Here is a 23,319-nt window from a genome sequence, read left to right as displayed (position 1 = left end):
TTAATATTATTGATATATCTAATTCAGGATTTGTGGTTTTACATGCCAGTCAAGTATCCAGGAAGAAATGAAAGCCAGCAGATACTCTACTCTTTCTTTGCTCTTTGAGGAGTCTAATAATTTCATTTGAATGTTTAAGGCTTTCGTTCATCTGTTTTTGATAGCTGGCCTTGTGATAAAGATCATGTTATGGAGCAGCAGTTGTAAATCACTGAACGCTAAATTCACAAGGAATTTTCAAAAATGTTATCTTCCCTGCTTCCTTTTGTTCCGTAAGAATGGTGTTCGTATTTCTGTCAACACAACGGTAGCAGGTAGAAATAATGGTTTTTGTGTTTAATTATTGCTATAAAACCAGGTGATCCCAGTCTATTATAAATGGGGGTACAGGTTTAAGCCAATGTCTGCTATTCAGTTGGAATATATTTTTGAGAAATAAGGAAACTGTAGCTAGATTATTCCATGCTGGTCACCACTGTAGTAATAGACAGTGAATAAACTTTTGTCCTTGTCCTAACACATTTTGATGGCAGTTTTACAAACCTAAAGTTGTTATATGATTATTTTGCCATGTTCCTTCTGATTGCAAATTGTGACTGTTTCTTTTTTTTATTTATTTTTGTTTGTTTTGTTTTGTTTCGTTTTAAAAAGATACATTTCAGGAGTCTGAAATGAGGATACAGTTTAGTTTACCATCTGGTGAAGTGTGTTTCTATATATCTTTTTAGGACTGTAGCTGACTTGATATATCCATTCTATTAGTTGTGTTAAACATTAAGTTCTGAGTAAAATTATGCTCTCACATGCTATTCAGCCAAGAAGCTAGTTATTAAAGAACTTTATTTTTGTATACTATCCTGGACTAGCAGTCAGAGAATATAACTGGCCTTCTGTCATAAATAAAATAACTACACCATGTGAGCAGCTGTTACTGTCAGAATGTCCTCGACTATGTAAGTTCTGGTTAGAGTGCAGTAAAGATGGGGTAAGAATGAACAAATACACTTACAAGGGCATTGTATCTCTAGTTATTTCCAGACATTTACCAGGAACATTTAATGAGTTTGTTGTAATTCAGCGAGAGCTTTAACTGCTTTAACCACTTAACTTCAACCCAGACAGTCTATTTCCATTCCTTGCTTAAGGTCTTCAATTTTAATTTGTCTTCAGTATAACAAGCTTTTTAGTGACATAAATAACTGCAGTATCTGGCCCTGAAGTGTTACACTTTTTAATTCCTATGTCTATGTCTGGACTGAAGAGTAGAGTATAATTTTATTTCATATTAAAACAATAAAGACTTCTAATCAGTTGTTTCTGTATTTTCCTCCCTTTGTGAATGCTGAATGATACGGGAAAGATTAATGGGACTGCTTGCGTTAGGAATGAGAGAAGGGGATTTGGCCCATTAGATTGCTGCAGGGAGTTTTTTTGTAAGAGTTAGGAAGAAAATGAATTGCATGTACACATGCATAATGTTTTTTTCTTCCCCCCGCCCCAAATAGACTGTGTATTTTGAAGCAACTTCATTAATTCCTTGTGTTCACATCGTTGCAGTTAAGGAACACGTAGACTTTGTCCTACCAGCACACCTGCAACGTAACCGCAATAGCGATTTATAATCAGCAGCATCCGTGGGGAGGAGAGTCGGCCCCTGGGCTCATCTCTGGGCTCGCCTTGGTCCAGCCGGGGCTCAATCAGCCCTGAGCAGCAACGTGGTGGTCCTCCGCCACCGCCCCGGCCGAGGGTGGTCCCGCGGTGGCAGCACCGGGTCCGCCGGTGCCAGACCAAAGCGGCTGCCGGCCCCCGTCTTAGCGAGTTTAAAACTAGCTTCTCTTTCCCTACACTGTAATTTCGTAACAGAAATAACTGTGTTGTAGGCACGCGTTGGGGAGAACTTAGAGTGGAGCAGTGGTTTCTTGCGAGAGGTTTCCTTCCGTAGGTGTTCGTGTCTGTGTAGCTTTTGGATAATGTCACGTTCTGACTGTGAAAATAAGGAGCGATTGAGGGTTAGGCCAGCAGCCAGATCTGCCGTAAGCAGCACAGTACCAATCATATCACCTTTTTTTTCTGTCTTTTGTTTTTCTTCCCTGTGAGATGAATGCAGTAATAATCTTACTTTTACAAAGATACATTTAATCATGTTTGGAAAGTGTGCTGTAAGTTTGTAGTAGGAAGTGATTGGTAAGTGCAAAAATTGATGTTACTTTTGATTTCTAATGAATGATAATAGTCTTTTTCAAACAATGCATTTCTATTTACCTAGATATGTATCTTTCCAGTCATAGAATATTTTTAAACCTAGCTTCCCCATCTCTACTTCCCATGTAATTACTTATAGGAAGAGAAATGAATTGATATCAAATTGATATCAAATGCACTAGCGTGTCTTTGAGGCATAGCACTTTCCCAGTTGCCCTATAACCAACCGTTTGTTCTGAAGTTGCACTGGTAATTCTGTTACTGTCAACATTAACCCTGTGAGCCAGCAGAGCCTTTGAGTTGTTGCCATTGTCTTAATTATTCAGAAATCTCTTCCTTGTTTTCTTTTGGCTCACAGATGACTTTTCTGAGAAAGCTTTAAGGAGAGCTACATTCATAGCTAAAAAATCATTTCTACATCAGTGTTCCTCTGGGATTCTTCTGTGCTATGTTGAAGGGGGGAAAAAAGCAGCATCATACTTTGTGAAAGGATTAAAAGGCTGAGATGTGGAGGTTTTGGTGAAGAAGAACAAGAAAAGGAAAAAGGCCAGCATTATTAGCCAGACCTCTCTATGGCGCCCAGGCTTGATCCTATGATTTTCTTACTAAGAGTCAGTATATGATATTCTTTCTTTTCACGTATTTTTTTTTGCTACCTTCATGTACCCTTTAATATAATTCAATCATTTTAGTGTTATGCATTCAATTTTTGTCGTCCCAGTATTTCTTTCTTGATCACTTATAAAACTATTGAAATGCTGCAACTGTGCAAGTACAGTGAACTGTCCTCCTCTGACCTGTTCCACACGGAGAGTGGGCCAGTTTGTACATCCAGTATGCTCAACTTCTTGGTTTAAATAAAAACAAGCAAGACTACTGCTGTTGTAGTTTAACCTGCAAGATCACTTAGAAAAAAAACAAACATTTCTTAAAACTTACAGTATGCCACAACATAAGCACCCTGTTAAAGACATGAAGTATATTATCATGTATGAAGAATGGAAAAGCAGAACAGTGGGTAAATGCAAAGAAATTGAGTTTAGGGTCAGTCTTCCACAAAAGAATGATGTTTTTTAGTCCATTTATTCATTAGGATGCTTAAGCTCCATGAAGATTTTCAGATTGCTTCATACTTACATTTGAACATTCACTGTGATTCTTTTTTTTTTTTTTTTTTTTTTTTTTTTTCCCCAATTGTGCTGGGGGACCTACTGTGTGCTCAGAAGGGAACTGGAGATTCTCAACACCACTAAAATTCTTCCCATACATTTTTAAAAATCCAGAGGCCTGTAGTAATGACCAGTGGTAGTGAACTTTCAAAGGATCAAAGATTTGGCATGGTCAGGATAATAATTGAGAAACCCAAGTGCTATAATACAAGGAATAGCTGAATTGCTTTAGTTGGGACATCAGACTGGAACCTGAGCAAGAAAAGCCTCTTTGGTTTTACTTGTGCTGGAAATACCATGAGAACTGTTCTCTTGTGGTAATTCTACTTCCTGCCACACTAAAATTAAGATATGCAGAAATGCCAGTATAATTCTTTCTTCTCTTTTCTCTTATTTTTTTTTTCTTGGTTGTTGTTTTTTGAGTATACTAAGAGTATCAAAGCTCAAAGTTAATTTTGACCTGATTGAAGGGAGGCTTTGATTTGGTCATTCTTTGTCTGGACTGGCTTGACTAGCCTTGTCTCATGTCTGTGGTTGTAGTGTAATTGTCAGGTACTGATGGTATTTCTGACTTGGTAATCAGGGCTTACTTCGGACAACTCCGCAATAATACTATATTCTTCTAATGTCAGTTGGGAGCAGGTGGTTGTAAGCTGTCCCGAGGCTGCTGTCCCAGAGAAGGGACGCAGGGCAACGTGAGTCCTGTCCCCACAGCATCCTGTACCACCAGGCGTTAACCTTTGTACTTTCGAGAAGGGAGTTAGCCACAGAAACTGCTAAACAAGTTCACTCTGCTCGTGTGTTGTATATGCATATGTCTAGAGTTTCCCTTCACACTTCCCTGAAGACAGTATCTTTGAACGCATTGAAGTCAATGAGATGCTGGCTATGATACAAAGTCACTGGTCTTGGGGGCAAGAGCTGTAATACAACCTTTGGGTATAGATAATAGGATATGGACTATTGAAAGTCCTTACTGTTGACTGCAGAGGCCACACAGCATAAGCTTATATATAGATGTAGTTTCTACACATAGGAAAGATACAGCAGATTTATAGGAGCCTGTAACAGTTAAATCTCAAAATTTATTTTCAAAGGACTTCATATTCTTTATTAAGAAAGATGGCCATAAGGATTCTGCATGAGCACTCTGCTCCATCTACTCCTTCCAACTATTTCTATGAATTCCTGGTGAGCTTTAGCTTTCTTCAGTGTGCAAAGTCTTATGTATGTATATGTGTGTGTGTCTGTGTGTATTTACAGAAGTATAAAAAACAGTTTGAAAGGTACCTTTTTATTATAGTCTTTAATACTTGATTTTTCTAAACTCTTCTGTATCCAATCAAAACTCAGCTGAGTTGGAAAATTCAAAAGATAAGAGTGGGGGAAAAACTGTTGTTGGTTGACATTAAAAATTGTATAAACAGAACTTCAACCTTCTTCTACATTCCAGGCCAAAAAAAAAGCGGGTTATTCAGTTATTCAGAACATTTCTGAAGATCAAAGAATGCCCGACTTGTAATTACATGTAAATTTGAATCTTCCCCAGCTTGTTAGAAATCTCAAATAATAGGCTTTATTCAGCATTCCCTTCAGGAAGGGTCTTATCACAAAACCTCATCACCAAAAACAGCATTTTTTTAGGGAAAGAGAATACAGACCACTTGAATGTAATTGGTCAGAAAAACAATTTTTGAGGCATGTGGTTTTCTTCTACCCAAGTGTATCAGTTGGTCTAATGGAAGATATACACTCTACTACTCTACTTCTCTACAGCTCTGCTACTGTTAGCAAGAAGACCTTTCTTGATAATCTTAGTAGAGGTGGTATGATGTAGAGCTGTGATGGTCTAAAAAGATAACAGGCAAGATTTGTTTGAAGATATAGCTGCCCAAATAAAGATACTGATACATGTGGGAAGAGTGCATGAAGAGGACCCGTGTGCCCAAAAGATGGCACTTACTGGCTATTTTGCTGGATTTTGATGAGGTCAGCCAGAGGAGAGCAGCACAGCTGTGTATTTTGAAGATGCAGGTCTGGAAGGCGAAGGCAAGCAGCAGGCTGCCGCTTGCCCAGCTGCGCTCTGTGGTATGACCGAAGGGATTGCTGTGCAAAGCCACGCCGCGTGTGCACTTCCCCAGACCTGCAGCCACGCAGGCACTGGCTGAGCCCAGAAGGCCCCTGGAATAGCGAGGCCACGACACGGAAGCGGAGGCCAGGGACTCACCTCCTCCAGATGAGCTTTTTTTTTTTTTTTTTTTTTTTTTTCCCAAACTTACTGTAGTCATGGAGCTGTTGTTTTCCTTTGGAGGAGGAGAGGGGCCTTTCCCACCAGTTCTTTGGCTGTATCATGGTGGGGAGCAGTGCTCTCGCTGCCTTTGGCGCCTCGGGGGACAACGGCTCTGTTGTACTGCAGCAAGCGCAGCCTGTGCATCCCGCCCGAGTACATGTGTTCCCATTTCAGAAGAGTCAGATAGCTCTGGTTTACTTACTGTCATAGCCCTCGTAAAGCTCCCTGTCCTGGATGCTTGGAGGCTGTTGTTTGGGTCCCACAAATAAAAAACATATGCTTCTAAACTTCACATAATCTGATTAGGCTGAAGCCTTTTCTCTCTCCTTGGCAAATTTCCTTGAGACTCTAACTCTGAGTTAAATCTGTTTTAGCCTTCCCGAGTCTAGGATTTGCCCCAAAACTTGCCAGAGTGTAGATCGCACGTGGGACTATGAGGACATGCAAAAGAACTGTACTCCTTTCTTTACAAGGCCTGAGTTTTTTTTTTTTTTTGAGATTTTGAGAAGTGTCTTCTAAGCACTTCAGGATATTAACTGACCCCGATTCGCACAGTTTCTTTTCCAGGATACAGAGATCCCGATGACTCCTGAAGCAAGCTGTCTACTCCCACCCCTCTTCCTGCTCAAACAGATGATAGGAGACTTTCTCTTAAAACGTCTAGTCCTCTTTGTCCCTTGCCAGTCTTTTCTCTTTTTCCTGACCAAGCTTGTCATGTAATTATTGACCCACATATTACCTGTCACTTAAGAGACCAACTCACATGGACAGACTGATTTTTTTTTTTGGGGGGGTGGGTTATAACGCTCTCTTTGTTTAAGGATGTGTCTGCAAGTCCTGCATGAAGCATGTTTGTTTGAAAGCCACCGCTGGTCTGCTCATAGCCACGCAGAAGAGGGGGCAGGCAGGGGACTGGAGAGTACAGCTAACCAGATAGCACAGACTCTGTGACAGCTGAGCAAACTCTTCTTACCAACCCTCTTTGATCCTCTGAGCACCCAGAAACGTGCCTCGGTTCCCATGCTGGCAGAGGAGCCCTGCCGCCGTAGCCTGGACAGGCACGCGGGTCTGCTGAGGACAGCCACAATTAGAAGGTTTGGTTGTGGCCACCTTAAAAGGCTTTTCAGGCCACAAGTGGCCCGTGGCTGCAGTTAGGGAACCCTGACGTTGGTAAGAGCAGATGCCACGCTACTTCAAGATAGTGCAGTTTGCAAATAAAGAGTAAAGTGATGAGAGGACTTTTAAGAACAGTGTCTTTACAGGAAGGATGAGGAGAGATTCAAAGTTTCTGGCCTTGCAGTTTTTCTTGTTAGCAGCTTGTTGGTTCTGGGAGGGAAAAGCATTGAAGCATTTCTGTTCCTCTAAATGTGAAACTAGAAAATAACACTTTAGTCTGTATGTTTTATTTACCAAAATGTATTAAGATTTTCAGAATTATGCCATTATTATTGGGCATTATTATTGGTAATGCTGCAGACGTCAGTCAACACTGAGTCCTGTATCTTTAATTCCTTTCTACTCCCAGGAAAAAATAGCTGTGGGCTTCTTAAGTGACTGTGGCAATGCTTTTTATACTGTAGCTCTTGTTAGAGGGGTTTTCTTCTGTTATTTGGGCAGCCTTCACTGGTAGAGTGAGTTCATCCTATTTTCCTGATGATTGACTGTGTCTCATGGTTATTTAATATCACATCTGTAGGTTTAATTAGGTGATTTATTTAATTTAGTGGTGTGACGTTCCCATCCTTGAATTGCTAATACTTTCTTTTTCTGTCTTTTCTTTTTTTTTGTTTTTTTTCTGTCTTTTGCTGGCATGGGCTAGAATGTTCTTACCAGTGCAATCCATTTATTATTAAATGGCAGTAGACCTCATTTAATTAAATGCAAAGTTATAAACTAGATAGTTCCCAAATGTATAATGTTTTGAATACTTTAAAAAAAAATCGCAAGAAAGTGTTTGCCAAGTGTTTGTATCAGTTTGGCAGGTATCTGGAATGGGTTTGTAACTAGAGGTAGTGCTAGATAGAGAGGAATTACTATGTTTGTGTGAATATGTCCCATCTTACATAGGTAGGCAGACAAAGAAAGGGTCCAGGAGTTTTTTCTGGCCGTGCAGCTGCCAAGCAGAAAAACATGCTGGCTGCTCCGTGTTCAGGAGAGGGAAGGAGGGAGCTGCTCCTCTTCCCTGCCCTTTTGCGGATGCCCGCTGCCCCGAAGGCCGTGGAAGAAACAGTTGCACGAGCATCCCCCTGTTTTAGCGTCATGGTAAAGGGTCCTTCTGGCACGAGGAGCAGTTGCGAAGGTAGATAGTGCCGTGGCATTCCCACGGGTCAACGAACTGCTGTTTTGAGTCGTGCTGTGGGTGTTCAAGCCGTCCTGGATGAGTTGAGTGAAATACTACCGCAGCCGTAACTCGTGCTCTAACCCCCTCGAGAAGCCGTTCCAGCGCGGACTGGGAAACGTTGCCGTTGCGTAGGGAACTCGGGTTCATCCCGGGCTTTGCCTTGTCCCCGAGAAGGCATGGCAGGCTTGTCCTGTCCCAGCAGTGCTTTACGGTTTTTGCGGAGGGGGAAAAAAACCCAAAACAACAAAAAACCCCTCCCTCACACGCCAAATACATTTGGAGCAACATCACAGCTTATGGCCCTTAGTGATGGCCCAAACATATGCTGGTCCCAGTGGTTTGCCCTTTCTGGGCTGACCGGGGAGAGCTAATAGGATATTAGTTGGTCCTATTGAAATGTTGTTTGAAAATAACCTTTCTGAACAGTCAATCTCGCTCACTCTTTCGCTCTTTTTTTTTCTTTCTTTTTTACTGTAGGAATATTAACTAAGCTACACATGTTACTCATCTAGCCATACTGACAAAATAATCTGTATTTCATTATGGTTTTGTTGGTGAGGGAAAAAAACACGACTGCTTGTGGCATTTCTTATCTTCTTGATCCCTTGTACTACTTTGATGTTTATCTCTCGTTCATAGTTAAGTTTGGTTATTTCTGTTTTCCATATATATTATTATGTTTATTTTGATGTGTTTTAAAATCATTGTGCTGTGGCTTTCTTAGATTAGCCAAGGTTTGTGTATTAAATTTCTTAACCCAGTAAAACTGTGCCTCTTGCCTCTCCTTTTTTCTCTTTTTTTTTGGAGGGGAGAGTAGTAAATTATGTAGCACTTAAACAATTGCTTAAACAATATTGATTTCAGGAAGAGCAGGACTGGCAACGTGATTTGCTTTGCCACTAGAAAAATATTTATTCTGCTCTAACTTTTCAAACAACAGCGTTAGCCCACAAAGCCCTACTCTTTCCTATGTCAGTGCACACTCAGGGAGCTTTCGCAAGCTTTTCAGTGTCAGGAACGGAGCTAGCTCTGTCTTGTCCTGGGACTGGCCGTTCCTGGCGGGCCTGGCAGCCCTCCCGGCTCACCGCTGGTTCACGCGCGTTCCTCTCCCGGTAAGAAATGCGCTGCCCTCCCAGGAACACGTGCTGCCGGCTGCTAGGAGGCGTTCTGCGGTTTAAGATTAATAAAAGTAGTCGCCTTTTGTTTTGAGAAATACGGTCAGTCGTGACTGCATGCATGTCACATGCGTGAGTAATAAATGAGTAGTAACTGAACTGTAGCAGAAAGCGTTTGCTTTATTTGCCCTTTCTAAAATAAAGCTGAAATGATGCTTAGGTTTCAATAGCTGACCCTTCCTTTCCCTGTGCCCTGGAGTACTTAACACTGTTTCGTAACAAATCTTTGCATGGACTGACCTGACAGCGTATCTAAACACGAATGACTTGGTTTAAATCGTGGGAGCGTGTTTGGGAAGCGCAGAGTGCATCTTTGTTTGTGATTCCCGAGCAGGAAGTATATACTGTAACTCAACAGTTGGGAGGGATCCTGGAATCTAGCGTTTATCTCCTTAGCTGCCCTATCAGAATACCGTTTTTGTCGTCATCTACGATTTATGGTAATCATGCTAGGATTAAGTGCAAATAACAAATAATGGTGTCTGAAGGTAATATCTCTATTTGCTCTAGTGTTTGTTTGTCTGCTCCCATGACCACGTAGAGGGATGAACTTTATTAGCCGCGTGTATTTACGCCACTAATGGTGTTTCCCACCTCCCTGCTTGAATGCTTTGCCTGGGTACTGATGGCCTGTAGCCTGAACAGAGAAATCATATTGTATGTCTGCTAAAACCAGTATTAGCAGCACGCTCACAAGAGCGAGCCGGTCCTTTCCATGGTGGTATCATCTGGACTTTGCAGAAACGTTAGATGCAGCCACAGCAGGTAACGTGTTTCTAGACAATGCCTTATTGTCTGCATAAGCAAGCACATGTTGGACTCAGAGACCTTGCGTACCTACTTAAAATCAAGATTAAATTACCAACCTTTTTGGCATTTTTATGTAAAATGTTCTTTATTATGGGTTTCTCATAGCTAAAGTATGAGTCACTTGCAAACCATAATAGATCTTGGCTATGCTGCATGATGAAGTGTTCTGGATGCAGTGAAACATTTAATCAAGACTCCAGGCAGAGCAACTCCCAGTGGTCACCTTAAAAAAAAAAAAAAAAAAAAAAAAAAAAAAAGACAAGAAAAGAAACAAATTATAGCACCTTTTCTTTTGCAGCATTAAGCGTAGTATTTGTGAGAGAGCACAAGAAAGTGATTTCTTTTTAACTTAAGTAATGATTAAAGTAGATTTGTGTCCAACTTTTCTGACAGTGTCAGTTAAATCATTGGGTTTGTAAGAGCACTGTGATCTACTAGTGTTTTTAGAAAATACTGATACTTTATAAAAGCGAGCTGGCCATAAAACATCAAATTGCCATACTAAACTGTATTTTACAAAATGATTTCAACCACAGGCCAGTTATGCAATGCTAGAATTAGAGTCCACAGATGAAAATTACCTGGGAGACTACCGTGTTACTTGTAACTCTTATTAATCGTGTTTCTGAGTGTGTTTGTTTAGTGGACGTTTATGCTGACAAAGTATGTTGAGCTCTGCGCTTCCAAAACATGTCAGGACTGATGATCAGTGGGAATTGGTGGCTTTGGGGAGTGCAAGTACGTCGTCGTAATCTGTACTCTAGATGGGCTCAAAATGTTCTCTCTCCCTTGGCTGCTGCCGTTTGCGCTTGTGCAGCGGGTGTGATGTTTCCGTGGTCTGTATCGGGGTGATTGGAGTGGGCTACCAAGTAGCCCGGGCTGGCTTTCAGATCCCCTGCTTTATCGAGGTACCCTCTCAAAATGGACCTTAAAACCTAGACATCTAAATTGAAGCCTTGTACCTCTGGTCGCCTCCTGTGCGGAGGTCCGCAGTGGGATGCATTGCCGAAGCGCTTGTGACCATGGCCTAAAATTAGGGACCTCCCCTCAAGTGTACTGGCAGGAGTTTGGGTTATATTCGCTTCCCTGCTTTTTTCCCTAAAAGATCTTACCCCAAATCTCAAAACTCAGAGATCAAGTGACTGCCACCAGCCCTGGACATTCAGAGTTGTATTTTTCCAGCAGTGCCATTTTAGAGCTTATTCACATTTTCTCTGCAGCCTCTATATTCCCACCATTAATGGTGGGATTTTTAACAACCTTGTATTCATATTTAACAGATTTGCTGGCCTGCAGCACAGTAGCTTAATGTGATTTTTACTGTACTACCTTGCACCTGGATTGTATGTCTTTTGGAAAATGGAATATTTAGATACCTCAGTCATCCTCTATCTAAGCAAAAACTGTTGCCTCATCCAAGGATGTTTACTTTATAAGTGAGTTTTTTTGTCCTATTGTGGAAAGTGTAAATATGTGCAGATTGTAGTTCATTTTCCACCTTTCTGAATGTTGATATTATTGCTTATTTAAGTAATTTGAAAACACGGATCTTTATTTTTCTTCATCGGGCTTACTGTTTCCTAGTGTTTTTCGTCTATCCAGACTGTCCACAGATGTGAGTTATATTCAAACTTTTTGGCCTTCCTAGTTGTATTTCATAAGGTGCATCTGCCATTCTGCATCGGTGAGTCCTGGAGAACTCTGCTCATCTGTAGTCACCTTTTCAGAACAAGTTGGAAAACTGATTCAGTTCAGACAACAAGGTTTTTAGCGTGATTAGAAATATTTATTAGGGAAGATTTTCCTCCTTTCCTTTTTTTGCTTGCTAGTATCCTAATAGTTAATCTTTCCGTTCTTTGTCTTCACTGTTCAGGGGAAGAGCACAAGCACTGGTCCTGCAGAACACAAGGCATAACCATAACTTGACTGATGTGAGTAGCCAGTAGGGTTACTCGCATCAATGAAGGAAAATTATGTGTATTTGTGTTTTTCAGGATTGTGTTTTCAGTTGACTACTGTATGAGCAGTAAAGCCAAAGTGATGGAGACGGGAATAAAAACTAAAAGCGGACAGATTCATGTGTTACTCACAGTCATGTGATAAATTAAAACTTGAATTTTTAAAATTGTTATTTAGAATAATATTAATGCTTAGAATAGTATTTTGAGGTGAGGAATAGAATAATTCTGGTAAAATTAAACAGTACTATTGCTGTCTCCTACAAGAGAATAAGCTCCTCAAGATTTTCCAATATAATAAGGATCATATAAAGGCTTAAATGTGAACAAAAGTCTTCTGTTAGCAACTACAGCAACGTGTGATAATACTGTCTTTAAATTAGATGGTATCTCTGAGACATCCAGAGAATACCATTGCAACAAGCAAAAAAAAAAAAAAAAAAAAAAAAAAAGGGGGGGGGGGCAAAAAAAAGGCAAAAAAAAATATACAAATTAGAAGAAAATCTGTTGCCTTTCCACACTGTTTTGATCTTTAATCAAATAGCTGTAGTGTTTGCAGAAATGTTGAATGCATGAGAGACATCTGGGAGTTCCTTTCTTCTTAGATCATATTCTATCTCTAGATCTCTGATCAAGCATGTAATGTGGATAGGGTAGCTGGAAGCAAGAATTACTGCATATGTTTGTGGAGTCCCAGTGAAACTTGCTGTAGCCACATGAGTTAATTCAGGTTTCCTGTGACATCTTTTTTTCCTCTCATTTTCATTGGATAGATGGAAGAATTTTAGAAGGGAGAAAGGTATTCACCCTATAAACCATCCTCACCTTGAAATAAAATAAAAATAAATGTTACTAAGTGTAATAAAACGCAGGGATAGATTCTGATCAAATGAGTCTATAGGTTTATAGATGGTGTTACGATCAGACAGAATTTGGCACATTGCCTTCCAGTGCAATGTTTTATTGTACATACCTTTGTAGCTCATAAACCCAGCAAGTTTGGTCACTAAAATGATTTCTTATTCTAGAATAAAACTATCTCATATTAAGTCTTTTTATGCTGACCACGGAATTTGTCTAGCCTGTTCAGTAATAATTGTCTGGGGTGCTCATGTTTTTGACATGGATTGATTCTTTTCCTCTAGGAAGTGAAACTTAGCCTTTTAGCAGTTATTTCTTAATTCAGCAAATTATTTTAAACAAGTATAAGGTTAGATTATTCAAGTGCAGACTCTAATAGCCCCCAGATAGTCATACATTAACATTCAGTTAATGAAATTTCTTCTTGTTGTCTTCTACCGTATCTTACTTTTTCCTTGCCCTCATAGTATGTTGTTTCTAGAGTTATGCACAAAGTATGAAGTTATTGAAGACCTCACAGTGTAGTGTCATTCTTTGTAAGGAGTCATTTTCCCCTCTTCGTAAATGCCATCAGTTAATTCAGAGTGTAGTTTCTACTTTGTTCTAAGTGAAGACCACATTTTGAAACACCAGAGTTGGTGAGAGTGCCTCACTGACTGGATTGTGTTCAGGTTCATGCCCCTGAACACTTAAATAAATACCATCTGATTGCCTTGTGAAGTGAGCTCCTAGTATGATTATTTACATCCATTAAGACTTGAGGTTTGTTTGAATGGATAAAAGAGCTCTTGTATTATTCTTATACATACATTTGAAGAAGTAAATCAAGTAAAGTGTATTTGAGTTGAATAATACCTTGGCTCGTATTAGCAAACTTGATGTTGTGTGCTCCCACAAGGCATAATTTGCTCTGAATTTGTTTGTGGAGGAAAAACGCAAGGGACAAATTTGAGCAGCGAGTAGGAATCCTAACTGGATCCAGGTAATTAATAAATTCTCAGCTCTGAAAATGGCTTAGGTAGGAGACTGTAAGGATCAAGCTGACACAGAAGAGGACAAGTCAACCACCCATAGTAGTGGCAGGACATTGCATTATTATAACAGTGTTATTCAGCCTGGAGGATGGGTAATCCGTAATTCACAGATAGGGTGAAATCTGTGGTTTCGTTTGCCTTTCCCATTTTTGTTAATTTTAGCTGTTTGTTGTAGTACTTTTGTATTTTGGTGCTTACATTAATGCAGGCTGAAAGGAACTGAAAAGGAATCACAGAGATAGCTTGCGTTGTGAATTGAGAAGCAAAGCGCTGTTTATTTTACAAGGTACAGCCAATACACAACCCTTTTTATTCTGCAGCACAAATGTGAAGGAATGCTTCAGTTTGCAGTGTTGGGAGTTTTTTTTTCCTGGATGCACTAAATGTCCGAGAAGGAAAATTTATGCTAAAATCTATAGAAAAGTAGAGTAATTTGATGGAGACTTGCACACACGTGCGTGCGCAGAGCAGAGCTTTCTGATGTTTCCATTCCCCCCCAAACAGCCACAACGAGGCAATGTTTTGCAGCCGTTCTCAGTTTTTTGTCACTCTGGCGGAAGATCTAGAAGTCGCTATTCCCTTTATGTTCCCGCGGCTTCCGTAAAACTTCCCGGCTGCTCAGAGGGGCAGGACGCCCGGCGGCGCCGGGACCTCGAGGAGGACGGGCAGCAAGCGTGCGGCCGCTCTGCTCGCCCGGCCTGCCGGGGGCTCGCGGTCGCCCCGCTGCCCGCGTCGTGGCCGCCTGCCTCGCCGGCGGCGGTCGTGCCCGTCGGCCTTCTCGTCCTGCCTGCGCCGCGTCGGAGGCAAAGTTGCGCGTGCTTTTTACTCGGCGGCACGCGATACTCCTCGGATCACGTATTTCAAGAATCTTGTGCGATGCACGTGGACGTTTTTGCGCAAGTGTAGAGTGGGATTAGGAAGAAGCACTTGGCTCGGAAAAGATTTGGCTTAGATATTCGGTTAAAGCTTTGGAGATTTTTTTTTTTCCTTCCTCAATCCAGACGCAATAGGATGTGTTGTTTGCCATCGTAGTTGCTCTACGAGGTTCTGCCTGGGGTTGGAACTCATGAAATAATTTCAACAGCAAACTTAATTTCTTAACGCCTGAGTAGAAAACTACACATTAACCTCAGGTTCTGACTCATTCGTTGTGTGTGTGTGTATATATGTGTACGTGTATATATGTGTTTATGTTGTTAAACTAGCCTTTGGCATAAACTTTAGCAACTGACTTCTTTGGGTGAAAATTTGTAAGGATTTCTCCCAAGTCTTTCTGAGGAATGTATTATTTAAGTGAAATTACTTTAAATGGAGCCATCCTAGAATCTTATTCTTTGGGATTGCAGTATGATGTGTGAGCTGAATTAATAAGCTATCTGTTTACTCTTGCTATGGCTTTACATAGGGCTGCTAATTAGATGTAGCCAAAAGTTAATTACAAAGCTATATGCATTGTCTCAGTCTTGTGGTTAAATAGTAAATCGTGCTAGGAATGCTTTTTAAAAATACTGTGGTCTTTTTCTAAAAATTTCTCTTCCTTATTTGTGAATTTGTCATTTTTTTCAACGTTTTAGTGGGTCTTCAGTATAAAATACAGTATCTTTGGTTATTTAATGAACAAATTTTTCTGTTTTCTATTATTCTTCCTTCTCTTTTTCCAGTCTTTCAGAATCTAGTTTTATAATTAATGTATCCCACAACCCTTCACCATCTATATTCCTGGATTCCTACATATTACAGTATGTGAGCTGTTGGCAGTGCAAAGCTCCTAGCCCTAACACCCAGAAGCTATCATATATTTTTCATATGATTTTTACAAAGGGTGATCTCTCATCGTGAAAATGGGTTCTGGTGCTGAAATGTCACCTGCAGCTGAAACACTAGCTGTACATGACATGTATGGTATTAATAAATAAGTTGCAGAGCTGCCCAGCTGCTGTACCTTGAAACAGTATCTGGTGAAATGTAATACTTTCAATGGAAGAACTGCGTAATTCGCTGTGCCAGTTTGAGGGGTGCAACCTCCTTGGCAAGCGTAAGCTGTATCAGAATCCCTTCGTCTGTCGTTTCTATTACATCTCTCCCATTTCTGTGATTAATTGTCACCCTGGTGCAGTAGTCACCACGAAAACCAACCTCTCAGGCTGTTCTATTCTTTGAAAATTTGTGCCTGGTTATTCAGGAGTCAAATTACAGTTTGTGATGGCATAGTTAGTGTTGAGTCAACACTTCTTGTGCTGCTATTGTCAGAGATGTAGACTGGCCCATAAAACCTCCTAGGTTAATCTCTCTCAGGCCATGCAATATTTTATGTACCGTTTGTGAATGATCAAAGGAACTGAACCAAATTAAGTATGGCCTTCTATAAAAGGCCATATAAGTCTTTCAGGCCCAGTATTTTGTCTGTACTTGAACAGTTATCTGTATAATTTTAATATAATATTTCCTCTATTTATAAAGATGCTTCAGTTCTCTTTAATGCTGCAAAAAAGTTCTCACAGGCTGACAGTACTAATATAGCCCACTGTGGGCATAAATACACAACAAATCTGTTCCCATCACACAGTCTAGCACTGGTGGAGATGTTGGACTTTGTGGAATAGTTGCCTGTAGAAGGAAGGAAAGGTGGAACATCCTTAAATATGCCTCTCCTGTCTATCTGAACCTTCTTTAGAAACTACATCAGAGATAGGAGACTATCTGGCTTAGGAAGTCCACAGAGGACTGCTGGCGCTCAGGCGCAGCCACGCCGCAGTCACCCCGTCGCACGCAGATGTGAGGGAAGAGGGAAGAGTAGTGTCTGGGGTCAGCTGCAATGCCGTTGCGGGCCCTCGTAGTAGGAGGGGAAACACACAGCTAGTGCTCCCGGGTGCCTTGGTTATTCTGCAGAAAGCCGGGCCTTTGTTGCTAAAATGTTTATCTTCTGGATCAAATATAAATGGTTTGGCAATTGCTGGCCTGGGTGAAAACCGAATGTAAGAAAAAATTGTGATAGGCGAATAGAAGTAGTAGAAATGGTAGCCTTCAGATCACCAGAGATGCTTGCATTGATTAAACCCAGGGCAGGCTAAACCCATAGGTTTTCAGCCAAGTACAGGGAAATCCTTTGCAGACAATGGGCTGGGAGGCACTGCAGTATAATTATTATTTTGTCTGTTGACTAGATACCTACTTTAAGTCATCTATCTCTTTGCACCTCTTCTTATCCACCCCGTCTCCCCTTCTCTGTTTCTGGAAGGGCAATAAAGGTAGACTTCAGCTACTCAGTTTTCTCTTTAGCGAGTCTTCAGGTTTTGGTGGCCATTTAACACTCCGAGTCCTAACACAAGCTCCCCCCCCTCCTTTTTTTTCCATGGTCGATAAAAAACAGCTGTGACCTCTCTTTCTTTCTTTTCTTATTGGAGTATTATGTGTCATACTCAGCAACCAGGGAAAAGGAAGCTCTACAGCTTTTTGAATTGGCATCAGCAGGGCTATGAGAACCAAGCAATCTTGTATGGAGAACTATAAATAAAAACCACATCTTTCTGACACTATCATCACTACTTGCAAAGTCATATAGATACAGCATATGAAAAGAATGCTTAAATGTGTGTAGGCAAGGAGAGTGGATGCTGGGTGGGTACACCTAAAGTAACATTTGTGTTTGCAATTAGAGGAGAGGTTGAGAGAGGGAAAACCAGAAAGTTTTTAAATATAAAGTGCAGGGGTGTATTTTCCTCCCTCAGAACTGAGAGTTGCCAAAATATAAACATTTCAGAGAGAATTTTACACCACCTCATCTTTATGTCAAGCAGCATTTAATGGTTGAATGATCTCCTGCCCTGGGTCTTGGCAGCTATCCTCTGGGGGCCAACTTTGGGGATTACAGTGACAGTCGATCAGTGGATCTTTTCCAATATAAACTAGGCTAGGTCCATTTAAAATCAGTTGCTATCAACAAGTCAAATTAACTTTATTTATGTTAGAGGCTTTCCTATGAGTATTTTATAACAATGGGGAATTTTATTATCCAGAGGGACTTTTCCTGTTGGTGTTATTTAGGAATGTTCTAATTCATGTGATTAAACATAATTTACCTGATTTCTTTCAAAATTATGTGATTTGTAACATTCAGGACTAATCAATGTCTAACTCAGAGTGCTCATACCACTTTTTTTCCTTTTTACTCTACGTAGGTGGAAATAACACTTCAAGATATCAATGACAACCCACCAGTATTCCCCACAGATATGCTTGATCTGACTGTAGAAGAAAATATAGGAGATGGATCTAAAATAATGCAGCTGACAGCCATGGATGCTGATGAGGTAGGAAAAAGGCTTCATATTTGAATAACTGTACTAAAAATGCTAATCTGGAAATACATTTTTTTACCTGTTATTTTATTTCTTTAGTAAGAACTTGGACTTGGGGAGTCACTATAGGATCCAGTTCTTTAAATTCATTTGGCCCATTCACAAAACTATATTTAGCAAGTATCATAGAGTTGCCCACAAGTGGGACAAAGGCCTTATCAACTGAAGACTTCTCACTAGCTTGTATGTAATGAGTTAATATTTTCATAACATTGCTTAATGAGCATTTCCACTAATGACAAAAATAAAGTCCCCATGCTTTGGTTCTGGATGCTATTATTTTTATCAGTCTCATCATATACCATACCCACTGACTTGGCAAAGATCCTGGGCTGGCCAGCTTGCAATAAAGATTTATTAACTCATTCTGTTTGAAACCACAACTTTAAATCTAACCAACTTTGAAGCACAGAGATGTATTCAAGCCCAATTCAAGTTTTGCAATGAAATTCGTGTGAGACATGCCTTAGAGAACAGGAAAAATTTTGATAATGGCTGCTTACTCTTTCACTAGAACTACTTAATGCTACTATTATCCTCTCTTGAAAGAAAGTTTTATTTCACCAAAAGGAAAGGGGAAAGAAGATAATGCTAAAATGCCTGCTGTGTACATGAACCTCCCTAGAGAATATTTTTACCAGTGTAGATTCAGTACTGTGTGGACCTTGCAACCAAGGAGCTATAGAGAAACAAGCAAAAGCCTTCTGAGCAACTGATGTTAAACAACTGGCCACTTTGCAGTCTGGCAGTCATGTTGGATGTGTGTCAAGCAAACATATCTGAATATAATTTGATTTATTTGTTTCTTTTGGAATGCAAGTTAGTAAAATATTACTTGCATTGTTTCATTCACTTGAACTGATTTTCTGTCAAAGCCTAAAAAGTCAGTATGATTGTGCTAAGAAATTTGTGTTGTCATTAAAATATAGGATTACTTTTAAAAACAACAAGCAATCCTGCATTCAAGTCATGAGGTAATTCAGTCCCATTAGGAGAATTTTATTTCTGGCCTTTTTCATGTTAGCTTAGTTAGTCCTCCTGTGACTTTTAATTGGTCTCGCTACTACACAGAGATCTATTGAAATGCCCCCAGTAATGACAAGAATATGTTCTTTCCTTTATTTTCTGGTAGCAGTCTGTCATAGGGACAAAAAGGAGGACTTTGGAAAGGTGTCGATCAATAAGAAAAATTATAGCTGTTTATCTTAAAATGCTTGTTTTCAGATTAGGAAGAAGTAAATGCTAAACTAATGCTCTCTGCTATGATATGGCAATTAGAAATTTAAGATTTTAGAAATGTGTTAAGCTCCAGCCTCCTTTTGACTATACCTAATTTGCAATTAATATGTTACCCATTCTAAAGCCCTCATTCCAGTGAGAATTCATTTCTTAACGTATATAGAAATCAGCCATTTTTTTTGCGAAAAGGTTATGCTTCAGTTTGGGTACAAGAACATCTGGAACTCAAAACCTTTATGAAGACCCTAAGATTTTTAGCAACCTGCAGAACCTGCACTTGAGAAGCAACATAGCTTTATTAAATTATAGTGTTTAGGCAGCAGTTTTCACTTTCCTATTAAAATAAGGACTTCACAGAGATCTGAGAAAAGATGTAAAGACATTTTCTAGGTGTAAAGTGGCACCAAAGGCTTAAGAATTCCTATGAAAAGTTCTAGCACTTTTGTGATTTTTTTCAGGCAGTAGTAGATGGGAAATTTCTATCTGCTGCTCAACTTTTTTTAATAGATTTTGCATCTCTGTATTTCTCTTTGCTTCTCAGCTAATTCATGTAAAGATACTAATTCAATTAGACCAGTATCAAATGTAGTTGCTGTTTTAGCTGTGCTCTATTATGAGAAAGCTGGCTAGTCAAACAAACTATGAAGAATGTGGTCACTTCTGAAATCTTAAATTCTCATCAAATGTTTTTGTTAAGCCACACAATTACAGGAAAATGTATTACATGCACCAGGTACACCTGAACATACAGATTCTATGTACACTGAAGCACCCCATGCAGCTGGTGAAGGCTGGGCACCTGTAGAAAGTTGTTTTCTTTTTAAATTTTATTTTATCGGTTAGCTGATTCCTGCTCTTTGGAAACAACACTCCAGAGAAAACGTTTGGCACTAAACGCTATCAAAAAGGTCAGGTAACTAATGTTTTTCTCTCATCCCGCCAAACATGAGTTGGCACTTATCTCAGTTAATTTGCTTTTTTAGGCTCGAGTGTTTCAAGTAGCTATAGTTTCTGTCTGTTTTCTTCGATCTGTTGTTTTCTGCAGACTCACATGCCACTTACATGCTAGAAGTAGGTTTCAGCTGTGAAATCTGAGTTTTGATCTGGCACCAGGTGCCAGAATGGTACCAATAGAGAAGGTGGGGGAAAATAGCAAGCCATTACTTGGTCAACAAAATATATAGCCAGGCATAGTCAAGCATGTGTAGTACACGTACATGTATCCAGTGTCGGAAGATACCAAGTTTTCTGTTCATTTAAGGATGCATTGGGAAAAGAGGGAGGGAGGTGAGCCCAGAATCTTGGGTCTGATCTTCCTTTCCCTTAAAGACCAAGGTCCATCTGCTAAAATGTAAAATTTATAGCTAAGTGCTGCCTTTCTGGGGAAATGTCCGCCAAGCTTGGCCCGGGCACTGTAACCAGCCGGTTACATCCCCTTGAATCGCACTGCTGACTGCTTTGTCGCGCTAGCCAAACCATCCTCAGGAGCTACCTGAAAACAGAGGTCTGGTGGCTGCCCTTTCCCTGGGAAGAATCAGTACTCGGCAGAGCTAACATCCTTAAGGCTTGTGATTTTCTTACTACTAATTGATGATACGAACTGCAGCGGGTGAGTTTTCTTAGCATTTGTGATAGGACAGGGCTGAGGCAAAATGTGTTGTGTCAATATTTTTTAAATGAAAGTTTCTTATTTTCCTTTAAATTTTAATTTTGAACTTTAAAGGTGAGGGGGAAAAGTTGCTGACTGAGCAATTAATTTTCTTTCATTTTCTTTTCAACGGAAATGCTTAAAATCCCAATGAAACTTTTTTTTTTTCCAAGATGGAATGGAATAATTTGTTTGACTCCAGCAACGCATTTTTTTTGACGTGCAGGGGCTGACAGCATAGCCTAAGAGGTCAGAATCGTGATTTTAGTGACACATGATTTGTCACTTTGAGGCTGTTTGTTCCTACGGGTAAATGCATCCTCTGCATAAATGGTCTTCTTGGGGGCTGCTGCAAGGCGTACATCTAAGTGCGACCCTGCGAGTTTCTCCGGAGCTGCGCGCCGCAGGTCTCACTGATGGTGCTGCCGACTGGCAGCAGATCTTCCTCCTTTTTTTCCTGCCCTCTTCTCCCTGCTCTGCACTGCCTTCCCTCTCCCCAAAGGCAGCGAGCAGAAAGGGCAGAGCTGTGCCTGGTGCAAGGATACTTGTTTAATTTAACCTGCAAATGTAAACCCAGAATAAACACTAATCTCTGTTAAAAGGTAAGATGTTATAGTGAACAGGTGCTCGATGAAAAAGGCTTAAAATTAAAACAAGTATCAACTTTGTTTTATTTACTGGATGTGATCTTTTTATGAACACTAGCAAAAAATATTCAAATAATCCTGTCATTTCATGTCTTATAAATGAAAGATATGTGTATGAATACATCTTTGCTGGGGAACTGAAGCAGAGACTGGAAGGCAAGAAAACTGATATTAAAATAAACTGTTCTGAAAACTATTCATCAAGTGCCTTTACTGGAATGATTTTTGTCTTACTGAAAATTGGTGTAGTTTACCTGGCAAATAACTTGATTTGACCTCTTTTGTTTTTGCTTAGGGAGCCAATGCCCTTGTCACATATACTATTATCAGTGGTGCGGATGATAGCTTCCACATTGACCCCGAGTCAGGAGACCTGATAGCCACCAAGCGCTTGGACCGAGAGCGCCGCTCCAAATACTCCTTACTGGTTCGTGCTGATGATGGCCTGCAGTCCTCCGACATGAGAATAAACATCACTGTTAGTGACGTTAATGACCATATACCCAAATTCTCCAAACCAGTGTATTCCTTTGACATTCCCGAAGATGCCACTCCAGGTAAATAAGAAGCCACTGAGATGCCTGTGTAGCAAGGGGCAGTTTGGTGTTTTTGTTACTGCTCCGTAGCTACGCTCTTCTCCCGCGTCCGTCAGCATCCGGAGGCTCTGTCAGCTGTGGCAGGAACCGCTCTGTAACTGGTGAGCCTCAGTCCCTCCGTGCTGCAGTGAGGCTCCTCTCTTAAATCACTTGTAAATGAAAGATCACAAAATAATTTTCCAAATGGTTTACACAACTGTTTGAGAACTCTAAGTTTAGACCCACATCAAGGTCAGTTTGCCCTTGGCCACTTGGCTGTAGATTTGTCCCTTGCTCGGTGGTGATGGGTGCAGAGGGAGAAACGGGCTGATTCTGTGTTGATGTGAGGCAGCATTTCCCATCCCGTTTTGCAGCAGCCCCAGAGCAGCTGGCAGGCTCCTCTGGGGGGAAGCAGTGCGAGGTTTTCCCTTTGGGTGTCTGTCTTCTATCCCAGATAAAGAGAGTTTCCCCGTTCCCCTTGCAGTATAGCAGCTGTGGCTGTGACTGTACCTTCCTGGGGCCTCAGAGAAGCTCTTTGCTGCCTTTCCCTTCCCCTGAGCTCGGCATAAAGGTCTGCAGCGCTGACTCCTCTTTGCTTCAAACCCTCTGTAGAGCTGATCATCTGATCCTGCTTTAGGAGAGCCCTTTTAACCAATCCACATGCAATCAGCAATGCTAAAACATAAGGTTATCAGGTGTATGTAAAAAACACTAGACTGTTCAGCTTGACTTAAAAAGTGGCGCTGATTTTCATTCTGATAAGTAGTCTTTATTGTCATTGGTGAACAATAATTAATTGTGCTGGAACACACACAATTTAGCTGATTCCATGAAAAAAATTAAATTGTTTTCTTTCTTTGAGACAAGTTGATCTTAGTTATACTTGGAAACAATTTGATCTTAAATATAATTAATGTTCAAAATACTAATAACTGACAGCTAATTTCCAAACTTTAGTAAGATAGGTTAGTCACGTGAATGCAGCTGTGCAGAATTTAACTAATGACACAAG

At 40.4% G+C, this 23,319-nt stretch overlaps 1 protein-coding gene across 1 annotated transcript in view; it reads left to right on the top strand.

Annotated features, from left to right (window-relative positions):
• The window catches only part of FAT4 (FAT atypical cadherin 4), a 143,626-nt gene that overhangs the window by 56,886 nt on the left and 63,421 nt on the right, over positions 1 to 23,319 (top strand). The window contains exons 2-3 of the mRNA XM_062573988.1: positions 18,019 to 18,150; positions 22,028 to 22,289. Of these exons, the coding sequence (XP_062429972.1) occupies positions 18,019 to 18,150; positions 22,028 to 22,289 (394 nt within the window). The remainder of the gene's footprint in view (positions 1 to 18,018; positions 18,151 to 22,027; positions 22,290 to 23,319) is intronic.

Source organism: Rhea pennata, chromosome 4 (genome assembly GCF_028389875.1).
Source record: "Rhea pennata isolate bPtePen1 chromosome 4, bPtePen1.pri, whole genome shotgun sequence".
Taxonomy (NCBI): Eukaryota; Metazoa; Chordata; class Aves; order Rheiformes; family Rheidae; genus Rhea; species Rhea pennata.
This window is presented reverse-complemented; position numbering and strand designations above follow the sequence as displayed.